This window comes from Ranitomeya imitator, chromosome 5, assembly GCF_032444005.1.
Source record: "Ranitomeya imitator isolate aRanImi1 chromosome 5, aRanImi1.pri, whole genome shotgun sequence".
Taxonomy (NCBI): domain Eukaryota; kingdom Metazoa; phylum Chordata; class Amphibia; order Anura; family Dendrobatidae; genus Ranitomeya; species Ranitomeya imitator.
The window spans coordinates 668,790,197-668,803,446 of record NC_091286.1 but is presented as its reverse complement, the minus strand read 5'-3'; the positions used below and the strand labels follow the sequence as shown (position 1 = coordinate 668,803,446).

Genomic DNA, 13,250 nt, shown 5'->3' with positions numbered 1-13,250 from the left:
TCAAATCCCGCGCCAATTTGCCTCGGCTAGACTGCGCCAGCCACTGATTGGTAGTGGGCGGGTGGCGCGACCAATCAGCGACACAGGATTTCTGTTACAGACAAACAGACGGAAATGGACCCTAGACGATTATATACAGTATATAGACTATTTTGTGCGATATAACTATGATTTAAGGGAATAAAAATTTAAATTTTCAAAATTGTGAAATTTAGAAAATTGCCAAATTTCCATTTTTGTTTTTTAAATAAACATAAGTCATACAAAAGAAATTTTACCACTACCATAAAGTACAATATTTCACAAGAAAACAGTCTCAGAATACCTGGGATCCATTGAAGCGTTCCACAGTTTTTACCTCATAAATTGACAGTGGTCAGAATTGTAAAAATTGACCTGGTCAGATAGGTAAAAATAGGCTTCGGGGTGAACTCAGTCGAGGGGTTCAAGAGAGGCCTGGATGTCTTCCTGGAGCAGAACAATATTGTATCATACAATTATTAGGTTCTGTAGAAGGACGTAGATCTGGGGATTTATTATGATGGAATATAGGCTGAACTGGATGGACAAATGTCTTTTTTCGGCCTTACTAACTATGAATCGGTTAAATCCTTTGTTTCTTTCAACAGTTAAATACAGTTAGGTTAATATATATTTGGACAGAGACAACATTTTTCTAATTTTGGTTATAGACGTTACCACAATGAATTTTAAACAAAACAATTCAGATTCAGTAGAAGATCAGACTTTAAGCTTTCATTTGAGGGTATCCACATTAAAATTGGATGAAGGGTTTAGGAGTTTCAGCTCCTTAACATGTGCCACCCTGTTTTTAAAAGAAACCAAAAGTAATTGGACAGATTCAATAATTGTAAATAAAATGTTCATTTCTAGTACTTGGTTGAAAACCCTTTGTTGGGAATGACTGCCTGAAGTCTTGAACTCATGGACATCACTAGACGCTGTGTTTCCTCCTTTTTAATGCTCGGCCAGGCCTTCGGTGGTTTTCAGTTGCTGTTTGGTTGTGGCCTTTCTGTCTGAAGTTTAGTCTTTAACAAGTGAAATGCTGCTCAATTGGGTTGAGATCAGGTGACTGACTTGGCCATTCAAGGATATTCCACTCTTTGCTTTAATAAACTCCTGGGTTGCTTTGGTTTTATGTTTTGGGTCATTGTCCATCTGTAGTATGAAATGACGACCAATCAGTTTGGCTGCATTTGGCTGGATCTGAGCACACAGTATGGCGGCTCTGAATACCTCAGAATTCATTCGGCTGCTTCTGTCCTGTGTCACATCATCAATAAACACTAGTGACCCAGTGCCACTGGCAGACATGCATGCCCGCGCCATCACACTGTCTCCGCCGTGTTTTACAGATGATGTGGTGCTTTGGATCATGAGCTGTACCACGCCTTCGCCATACTTTTCTCTTTCCATCATTCTGGTAGAGGTTGATCTTGGTTTCATCTGTCCAAAGAATGTTCTTCCAGAACTGTGCTGGCTTTTTTAGATGTTTTTTTGTTAAGTCCAGTCTAGCCTTTTTATTCTTGATGCTTATGAGTGGCTGCACCGTGCAGTGAACCCTCTGTATTTACTTTCATGCAGTCTTCTCTTTATGGTAGATTTGGATATTAATACGCCGACCTCCTGGAGAGTGTTGTTCACTTGGTCGGCTGTTGTGAAGGGTTTTCTCTTCACCATGGAGATTATTCTGCGATCATCCACCACTGTTGTCTTCCGTGGGCGCCCAGGTCTTTTTGCATTGATGAGTTCACCAGTGCTTTCTTTCTTTCTTTCTCAGGATGTACCAAACTGTAGATTTTGCCACTCCTAATATTGTAGCAGTTTCTCAGATGGGTTTTATCTGTTTTCGCAGCTTAATGATGGCTTGTTTCACCTGCATGGAGAGCTCCTTTGACCGCATGTTTACTTCACAGCAAAACCTTCCAAATGCAAGCACCACACCTCAAATCAACTCCAGGCCTTTAATCTGCTTAATTGACAATGAACTAACGAAGGGATTGCCCACATCTGTCCATGAAATAGCCTTGGAGTCAGTTGTCCAATTACTTTTGGTCCCTTTAAAAACAGGGTGGCACAGGTTAAGGAGCTGAAACGCCTAAACCCTTCATCCAATTTTAATGTGGATACCCTCAAATGAAAGATGAAAGTCTGAATTTCAACTGCATCTGAATTGTTTTGCTTAAAGTTCATTGTGGTAATGTCTATAACCAAAATTAGAAAAATGTCTCTGTCCAAATATAAATATGGACCTAACTGTAGCTGTCACTACATGAGTTGTTGTAACCATGGATACCTAAGCTAAAGGTTTAGTGACATAGTTAATCAGGGGAACTATACTATATTTCTATTTGTCGTTATTTACTAATATTATTACATTTACTGCATGTTGGGATAGAATCTTGGAGATGGGAATACTCCTGTAACGAAAGTGTAGAATAACAATATTAAAAAAAATTGTTTTACAGGTCCAACATATATTGAACTTGTACTTTGTTTTATATCTTTTAGAATTTGCTTTGTAACTCACAATACATACCATTTTTACCTTTTAGAAAAAGTCCAAAATGAAATTGAAAATGTTATTGGATCTGCTCAACCTCAAGTAGAACATAGAAAGGAAATGCCATATACTGATGCTGTCATTCATGAAATTCAAAGATTTGGGGACATCGCACCTGTAAGCCTCCCACATGCCACAACTACGGACATCACATTCAGGGGTTATAATCTTCCAAAGGTTAGGAGACTTAGTTTATATCTTAAGTCTGGACTTGTGTGTGTTTTTCATTAAATATTTTAATAAATGATGTATATTTATAATATTTTCATTATATTTTTTATGGTAATTCATATTGCCTTTTGTTTTTCCAGGGCACAACTGTCATTCCGTTTCTTCACTCTGCTCTTAGAGATAAAGCTTATTTTGAGAAGCCAGAAGAGTTTTATCCTGGGCACTTTCTTGACTCAGAAGGAAAATTTAAGAAGAACGAAGCCTTCATTCCCTTCTCATTAGGTACATTTCTTTCTTTCATTCCCTTTTAATGGCATCATGCGTTTATATAACGTAAAGTGAACTGTAGAAACTGTCCACAAAATTTGCCTTGGTTTAACCCCTTCGTGACATGCGCCGTACTAGTACTGCGCTGCCGGCACTGCATTAGTGCCAGCAGCAGTACTAGTACGGCGCACCGATCACCGCGGTCTCGCGCTGAGCGCCGCGGTGATCGGGTGCGGGTGTCAGCTGTATATGACAGCTGACACCCCGCAGCAATGCCCACGATCGGCGCTATCGCCGATCGCGGGCATTTAACCCCTCTGATGCGCTGTCAGTAGTGACAGCGGCATAGAGGGGGATCGCGCAGGGACGGGGGCTCCCTGCGCTCTCCCACCGGAGCAACGCAATGAGATCGCGTTGCTCCGGTGACCCGGAAGGAGTCCCCGGATCCAAGATGGCCGCCGGACTCCTTCCGGGTCATGAAGTGATCTGGCTAGCCGGCGCCTGCTGAGAGCAGGCGCCAGAAAGCCACCTAAACTGCCTGTCAGATCGTTGATCTGACAGTGTGCTATGCACAGTGTCAGATCAACGATCTGATCTAATACAGAGATGTCCCACCCTGGGACAATGTTAGAAAGTAAAAAAAAAAAATAGAATGTGTAAAAAAAATAAAAAAAAATCCCCAAATAAAAAAAAAAAACATTTCCCAATAAATCCATTTATTTATGTAAAAAAAAAAAAAAACAATAAATGTACACATATTTGGTATCGCCGCGTCCGTAACGACCCGCTCTATAAAACTATCCCACTAGTTAACCCCTTCAGTGAACACCGCAAAAAAAAAACAAGGCAAAAAACAACGCTTTGTTATCATACAGGCGAACAAAAAGTGGAATAACACGCGATCAAAACGACGGATATAAATAGCCATGGTACCGCTGAAAACGTCATCTTGTCCCGCAAAAAAAAAGCCACCATACAGCATCATCAGCAGAAAAATAAAAAAGTTATAGCTCTCAGAATAATGCGATGCAAAAACAATTATTTTTTTATATAAAATAGTTTTTATTGTGTAAAAGCGCCAAAACATAAAAAAATTACATAAATGAGGTATCTCTGTAATCGTACTGACCCGAAGAATAAAACTGCTTTATCCATTTTACCACACGTGGAACGGTATAAACGCCTCCCCCAAAAGAAATTCATGAATAGCTGGTTTTTGTTCATTCCGCCTCCCAAAAATCGGAATAAAAAGCGGTCAAAATATGTCATCTGCCCGAAAATGATACCAATAAAAACGTCAACTCGTCCAGCAAAAAACAAGACCTCATATGACTCTGTGGGCCAAAATATGGATAAATTATAGCTCTCAAAATGTGGTGATGCAAAAACTATTTTTTGCAATAAAAAGCGTCTTTTAGTGTGTGACGGCTGCCAACCCTAAAAATCCGCTAAAAAACACTATAAAAGTAAATCAAACCCCCCTTCATCACCCCCTTAGTTAGGGAAAAATAATAAAATGTAAAAAAATGTATTTATTTCCATTTTCCCATTAGGGCTAGGGTTAGGGCTAGGGTTAGGGCTAGGGTTAGGGCTAGGGTTAGGGTTAGGGCTAGGGTTAGGGTTGGGGTTAGGGTTTCAGCTATAATTGGGGGTTTCCACTGTTTAGGCACATCAGGGGCTCTCCAAACGCGACATGGCGTCCGATCTCAATTCCAGCCAATTCTGCTTTGAAAAAGTAAAACAGGGCTCCTTCCCTTCCGAGTTCTCCTGTGTGCCCAAACAGTGGTTCCCCCCAACATATGGGGTATCAGCGTTCTCAGGACAAGTTGGACAACAACTTTTGGGGTCCAATTTGTCCTGTTACCCTTGGGAAAATAAAAACATAGGGGATAAAATATCATTTTCGTGGAAAAAAAAATATTTTTTATTTTCACGGCTCTGCGTTATAAACTGTAGTGAAACACTTGTTGGTTCAAAGCTCTCATAACACATCTAGATAAGTTCCTTGGGGGGTCTAGTTTCCAATATGGGGTCACTTGTGGGGGGTTTCTACTGTTTAGGTACATCAGGGGCTCTGCAAATGCAACATGACGCCTGCAGACCAATCCATCTAAGTCTGCATTTCAAATGGTGCTCCTTCCCTTCCGAGCTCTGCCGTGCACCCAAACAGTGGTTCCCCCCAACATATGGGGTATCAGCGTTCTCAGGACAAGTTGGACAACAACTTTTGGGGTCCAATTTGTCCTGATACCCTTGGGAAAATAAAAACATAGGGGATAAAATATCATTTTTGTGGAAAAAAAATATTTTTTATTTTCACGGCTCTGCGTTATAAACTGTAGTGAAACACTTGTTGGTTCAAAGCTCTCACAACACATCTACATAAGTTCTTTGGGGGGTCTAGTTTCCAATATGGGGTCACTTGTGGTGGGTTTCTACTGTTTAAGTAACATCAGGGGCTCTGCAAATGCAACATGACACCTGCAGTCCATTCCATCTAAGTCTGCATTTCAAACGGTGCTCCTTCCCTTCCGAGCTCTGCCATGCACTCAAACGGTGGTTCCCCCCCACATGTGGGGTATCAGCGTACTCAGGACAAATTGGACAATAACATTTGTGGTCCAATTTCTCCTGTTACCCTTGGGAAAAAAAAATTGCGGGCTAAAACATCATTTTGTGGAAAGAAAAAATAATTTTTTAATTTTCACAATGCTACATTCTAAACTTTAGTGAAACAATTGGGGGTTAAAAGTGCTCACCACACATCTAGATAAGTTCCTTAGGGGGTCTTCTTTCCAAAATGGGGTCACTTGTGGGGGTTTCCACTGTTAAGGCACGTCAGGGGCTCTCCAAATGCGACATGGCGTCCGATCTCAATTCCAGCCAATTGTGCATTGAAAAGTCAAATGGCACTCCTTCCCTTCCGAGCTCTGCCATGCGCTCAAACAGTGGTTTATCCCCATATATGAAGTATCGACGTACTCAGGACAAATTGCACAACAACTTTTGGGGTCCAATTTATCCTTTCACCCTTGGGAAAATAAAAAATTTGGGGCAAAAAGATCATTTTTTGTGAAAATTAATATAAATTTTTTTTTACGGCTCTACATTACAAACTTCTGTGAAGCACTTGGAGGTTCAAAGTGCTCACCACACATCTAGATTAGTTCCTTAGGGGGTCTACTTTCCAAAATGGTGTCACTTGTGGGGGTTTCCACTGTTTAGGCACATCAGGGGCTCTCCAATCGTGACATGGGCTCCGATCTCAATTCCAGCAAATCTTGCATTGAAAAGTCAAATGGCGCTCCTTCCCTTCCGAGCTCTGCCATGTGCCCAAACAGTGGTTTACCCCCACATATGGGGTATCAGCGTACTCAGGACAAATTGTACAACGACTTTTGTGGTCCAATTTCTCCTGTTACCCTTGGTAAAATGAAACAAATAGGACTTGAAGTAAAAATTTTGTGAAAAAAAGTTAAATGTTCAATTTTTTTAAACATTCAAAAAATTCCTGTGAAGCACCTGAAGGGTTAATAAACTTTTTGAATGTGGTTTTGAGTACCTTGAGGGGTGCAGTTTTTAGAATGGTGTCACTTTTGGGCATTTTCTGTCATATAGACCCCTCAAAGTCACTTCAAGTGTGAGGTGGTCCCTAAAAAAATGGTTTTGCAAATTTTGTTGCAAAAATGAGAAATCGCTGGTCAACTTTTAACCCTTATAACGTCCTAACAAAAAAAAATTATGTTTCCAAAATTGTGCTGATGTAAAGCAGACATGTGGGAAATGTTGTTTATTAACTATATTATGTGATATAACTCTCTAATTTAAGGGCATAAAAACTAAGAGTTTGAAAATTGCTAAATTTTCATAATTTCCGACAAATTTTTGTTTTTTTCACATATAAATGCAAGTCATATCGAAGAAGTTTTACCACGATCATGAAGTACAATATGTCACGAGAAAACAATGTCAGAATCACCAGGATCCGTTGAAGCGTTTCAGAGTTATGACCTCATAAAGTGACAGTGGTCAGAATTGTAAAAATTGGCCCTGTCACTTAGGTGAAAACAGGCTTTGGGGGTGAAGGGGTTAAACATACTCGTATTCGTATATACTCTAGTATAAGCCGAGACTCCTAATTTTGCCACAAAAAACTGGGAAAACTTAATGACTCAAGTTTAAGCCTAGGGTGGAAAATGCAGCAGCTACTGGTAAATTTCAAAAATAAAAATAGATACCAATAAAAGTAAAATTAATTGAGATATAAGTAGGTTAAGTGTTTTTGAATATCCATATTGAATCAGGAGCACCATATAATGCTCCATACAGTTTATGATGGGCCCCATAAGATGCTCCATATTAAAATATGTCCCATATAATGCTCCACAAATGCTGTTTATGGCCCCATACGATGCTCCATAGACACATTTGCCCCAAATAATGCTCCACAAGTGCTGATTATGGCCCCATAAGATGCTCCATAGAGATATTTGCCCCATATAATGCTGCACATGGCCCCATAGAGATTTTTGCCCCATATAATGCTGCACATGGCCCCATAAGATGCTCCATACAGATATTTGCACCAAATAATGCTGCACATGGCCCCATACAGATATTTGCCTCATATAATGCTGTACATGGCCCCATACAGATATTTGCCCCATATAATGCTGTACATGGCCCCATACAGATATTTGCCCCATATAATGCTGCACATGGCCCCATACAGATATTTGCCCCATATAATGCTGCACATGGCCCCATACAGACATTTGCCTCATATAATGCTGCACATGGCCCCATAAAATGCTCCATACAGATATGTGCCCCATATAATGCTGCACATGGCCCCATAAAATGCTCCATAGAGATATTTGCCCCATATAATGCTGGACATGGCCCCATAGAGATATTTACCCCATATAATGCTGCACATGGCCCCACATGATGCTCTATACAGATATTTGCCCCATATAATGCTGTACATTGCACCATACAGATATTTGCCCCATATAATGCTGTACATGGCCCCATACAGATATTTGCCCCATATAATGCTGCTCATGGCCCAATACAGATATTTGCCCCATATAATGCTGCACATGGCCCCATACAGATATTTGCCCCATATAATGCTGCACATGGCCCCATACAGACATTTGCCTCATATAATGCTGCACATGGCCCCATAAGATGCTCCATATAGATATTTGCCACATATAATGCTGCACATGGCCCCATACAGATATTTGCCCTATATAATGCTGCACATGGCCCCATACAGATATTTACCCCATATAATGCTGCACATGGCACCATATAGATATTTGCCTCATATAATGCTGCACATGGCCCCATACAGACATTTGCCCCATATAATGCTGCACATGGCCCCATACAGACATTTTCCTCATATAATGCTGCACATGGCCCCATACAGACATTTGCCCCATATAATGCTGCACATGGCACCATACAGACATTTTCCTCATATAGTGCTGCACATGGCCCCATACAGACATTTGCCCCATATAATGCTGCACATGGCCCCATAAGATGCTCCATACAGATATTTGCACCAAATAATTCTGCACATGGCCCCATACAGATATTTGCCTCATATAATGCTGTACATGGCCCCATACAGATATTTGCCCCATATAATGCGGCACATGGCCCCATACAGATATTTGCCCCATATAATGCTGCACATGGCCCCATAAAATGCTCCATAGAGATATTTGCCCCATATAATGCTGGACATGGCCCCATAGAGATATTTACCCCATATAATGCTGCACATGGCCCCACATGATGCTCTATATAGATATTTGCCCCATATAATGCTGCACATTGCACCATACAGATATTTGCCCCATATAATGCTGTACATGGCCCCATACAGATATTTGCCCCATATAATGCTGCTCATGGCCCAATACAGATATTTGCCCCATATAATGCTGCACATGGCCCCAGACAGATATTTGCCCCATATAATGCTGCACATGGCCCCATACAGACATTTGCCTCATATAATGCTGCACATGGCCCCATAAGATGCTCCATATAGATATTTGCCCCATATAATGCTGCACATGGCCCCATACAGATATTTGCCCTATATAATGCTGCACATGGCCCCATACAGATATTTGCCCCATATAATGCTGCACATGGCACCATACAGATATTTGCCTCATATAATGCTGCACATGGCCCCATACAGACATTTGCCCCATATAATGCTGCACATGGCCCCATACAGACATTTTCCTCATATAATGCTGCACATGGCCCCATACAGACATTTGCCCCATATGATGCTGCACATGGCCCCATAAGATGCTCCATACAGATATTTGCACCAAATAATTCTTCACATGACCCCATACAGATATTTGCCTCATATAATGCTGTACATGGCCCCATACAGATATTTGCCCCATATAATGCTGCACATGGCCCCATACAGATATTTGCCCCATATAATGCTGCACATGGCCCCATAAAATGCTCCATAGAGATATTTGCCCCATATAATGCTGGACATGGCCCCATAGAGATATTTACCCCATATAATGCTGCACATGGCCCCACATGATGCTCTATATAGATATTTGCCCCATATAATGCTGCACATTGCACCATACAGATATTTGCCCCATATAATGCTGCTCATGGCCCAATACAGATATTTGCCCATATAATGCTGCACATGGCCCCATACAGATATTTGCCCCATATAATGCTGCACATGGCCCCATACAGACATTTGCCTCATATAATGCTGCACATGGCCCCATAAGATGCTCCATATAGATATTTGCCCCATATAATGCTGCACATGGCCCCATACAGATATTTGCCCTATATAATGCTGCACATGGCCCCATACAGATATTTGCCCCATATAATGCTGCACATGGCACCATACAGATATTTGCCTCATATAATGCTGAACATGGCCCCATACAGACATTTGCCCCATATAATGCTGCACATGGCCCCATACAGACATTTTCCTCATATAATGCTGCACATGGCCCCATACAGACATTTGCCCCATATAATGCTGCACATGGCACCATACAGACATTTTCCTCATATAATGCTGCACATGGCCCCATACAGACATTTGCCCCATATAATGCTGCACATGGCCCCATACAGACATTTGCCTCATATAATGCTGCACTTGCCCCCATAAGATGCTCCATACAGATATTTGCCCCATATAATGCTGCACATCGCCCCATAAGATGCTCCAAATAGATATTTGCCCCATATAAAGCTGCACATGGCCCCATACAGATATTTGCCCCATATAATGCTGCACATGGCCCCATAAGATGCTTCATACAGACATTTGCCCCATATGTTGTTGCTGCGATTTAAAAAAAATGATACTATCAGGCCCCCAGCACTTGCTATATTCACTGGTCCGCGTTCCACCGACGGACGCTGCTGTGTCTTCTCCGTCCTCTGGACTGACTGTTCAGGCAGAGGGCGGCGTGCACACGAATCACGTCACCGCGACCTCTGACCTGAGCGTCACTGCAGAGGACAGGGAAGACGCAGCGGGAACATGTGAATATCGCGCACTGAGTTATACTCACCTGCTCCTGGCGCGGTACAGTCCCTGGTTCTCTGGCGCCAGCAGCTTCTTCCTGTAGTGAGCGGTCACATGGTACCGCTCCTTACAGTAATGAATATGCGGCTCCACCCCTATGGGAGAGGAGCCGCGTCCATATTCATCACTGTAATGAGCAGTACCATGTAACTGCTCACTCTACAGGAAGAAGCTGCCGGTGCTCGGAGAACCAGGCACGTGCAGGGACCATGCCAGGAGCAGGTGAGTATTATTACACAGTTGCTGCTACCCCTCCCCTGCCGGCCCCTGGGTATGACTCGAGTATAAGCCAAGAGGGACAATTTCATCCTAAAGAAATGGTCTGAAATTCTGGGCTTATACTCGAGTATATACGGTAATTTTGCGTGCTGATTCTGTACTGAATTTTTTATTTACATCCTGATGTTAGTCCTGTGATCACAGCGGCATCAGTGGTTTAAATCAAACAGTCTCTAAAGTATATACGAAAACCAAAAACAGGCATATACCTCTGTGCTATGTATACTCCCAGAGGAAAATGGGCCACAATATATAACTTTGGAAGACAAATCTAATAGCACTGGATGAAAAGCACTATAATAATAAAATATAAGAAATATTAAAATATACCGTATATGCATTAAGAACTGTTTTTGATATCTTGGGATAGGTATCCAATCAAGTTGTAAAATGGATAGTCATCTAGGCCATAGAATAAATATTTTGATGTACTGATAAAAAATAGGAGTCAACCTGATTCAATCCACTCTTACACCGTAACATACAGAGAATGCTAGATAAAATATCTCTTACATACATAAGCTGGTATGTCACTCTCCATAAGGAGAAACGTTACCCCTTAGACCCCAGTCCAGAGCCTCTCATCTAGCCAAATCAGTTCTCTTGCTTCGCACTGAAGAGGGTCAACAGCCCAAAACACCGTGTCTGCGAATTGAGATACCGATTTGGCTTTTATCCTAAGTCATATTGCACGACTCGTTAAAGGGTTGATTGTGACTTGTAGGATCGCTACTTCCAGTAGGTGGCACTATAGAGTTTAAGTCCTCTTTTTCTCAGAAGAGGCAATTTGAATATCTGAAATATTAGTAACTCTTTCAGTTACATTGTATACCATTTTGATTTATGGTTTTCTGGAAAAAAAGAAAAACTAAAATAAAGCTATTTTTTCCTGCTCTATTACATGCATAATCAATATGACTGATCACTGGAATTTTGTTTGTTTTTTCTATTTTTTTTTTCTTATACAGGTAAAAGAAGTTGTGCCGGAGAGAACTTGGCAAAAAGGGAAATGTTCCTGTTCTTCACAACCCTGCTCCAGAACTTCACATTCAAGGCTCCATCAGGGGCAAAGCTAGACCTTTCACCTGAAATGGGATTGACTAATTCTCCATTACCCTATGACATGTGTGCAATCCCTCGCGGATAAGACATCGTGTGCATCTATGGCCAATTTATAGTTGCCCTTCAATTTGAAGATTCTTTCTATAAAATATTAGGAATGAAAATAAGCAAGTCTAAAATAAATGCTTTGCTAATTGTTAAAGGACAATGGAGGCTTAAATTCTTAAAAGTTGATCCTCACTTCAGCCTTTGCCGTCTTTCATAAGAGGAAAATTCAGCTGCTTAGTAGGCAGCCATGTCATGCTATGGGTGAATGTAAAATGTAGAGATAGCCTTATGAACAGTTAACTACAGTACTAGAGGGGAAATTCAGATTCGGCAGATTTGTGTGATTTTTGTGAACTTTGATTCATGTCAAATATATTTCATGCAAATCGAATTTGAAATTTTACTCCGGAGATTTTGGCAGACCACAAAACTTAATAAATGCAAGGTTATAAAAAATAGCTTTTCTCCATTGTCTCATTGGGGGACACAGGACTGTGGGTGAATGCTACTGCCGCAAGGAGGCTGACACTAAGTAGACACAAAGAAAGTTAGCTCCTTCTCCGTAGTATACACCTTGACACTGGCCCTGACAGCTCCAGTTTATGCTTAGTGTCCGTAGGAGGCACATCTCTGGGTTTCCCCAGATACATTTTCTCTGAGGATGAGACAGGGGCGACGGATCCTTTTGAAGGGGTCCGATCTCCCCAAACCAACAACGGGCGAGCACGTGGAATGTCGCCTCCACGTATCCTCTCCCGCAATGTGGGACCTCGTTTGCCGGACTAAAACCTTACCACCCTGAGGTAACAGAACCCTAGGTTGTACAGGCATACATGCTCTGTCCATGCAGCCTCCACTTCATCTCCAATGCACTGACTGCGGTGCTTAAAGGAGGCAGACGGTCCCTCTCCTCACCTTCTGAAGGGTGTACAGACTTAGGGTGCCTGCACCATCTTTCCATATATATATATTTTCATATACATATGTACGTCTCTCTGACCTCATGCTCTGTCAAGAGGCTGCGGGGGGCTCCTGCTTCGTTGCGCGTTCTGCTGGTGCAAAGCGCCATACTGCAGGGACCCGGAACGGTGCTATTTTCCAGATTCACGTGTGCTACTTATTTGTTATTTCCCAGCGCGGGCAGAAGTCCGGCCCCTATCGGCTACTTCCAGTTTTAGACCCTCGGCCTGTTGCATCATGGAT

At 41.8% G+C, this 13,250-nt stretch overlaps 1 protein-coding gene across 1 annotated transcript in view; it reads left to right on the top strand.

Moving 5' to 3' along the window:
• Positions 1-12,374, top strand: part of LOC138638740 (cytochrome P450 2B4-like) — a 421,931-nt gene extending 409,557 nt beyond the window's left edge. The window contains exons 11-13 of the mRNA XM_069728285.1: positions 2,577-2,761; positions 2,896-3,037; positions 11,906-12,374. Coding sequence (XP_069584386.1) covers positions 2,577-2,761; positions 2,896-3,037; positions 11,906-12,084 — 506 coding nt within the window. The 3' untranslated portion in view covers positions 12,085-12,374. The remainder of the gene's footprint in view (positions 1-2,576; positions 2,762-2,895; positions 3,038-11,905) is intronic.
• Positions 12,375-13,250: the final 876 nt, after the last annotated feature.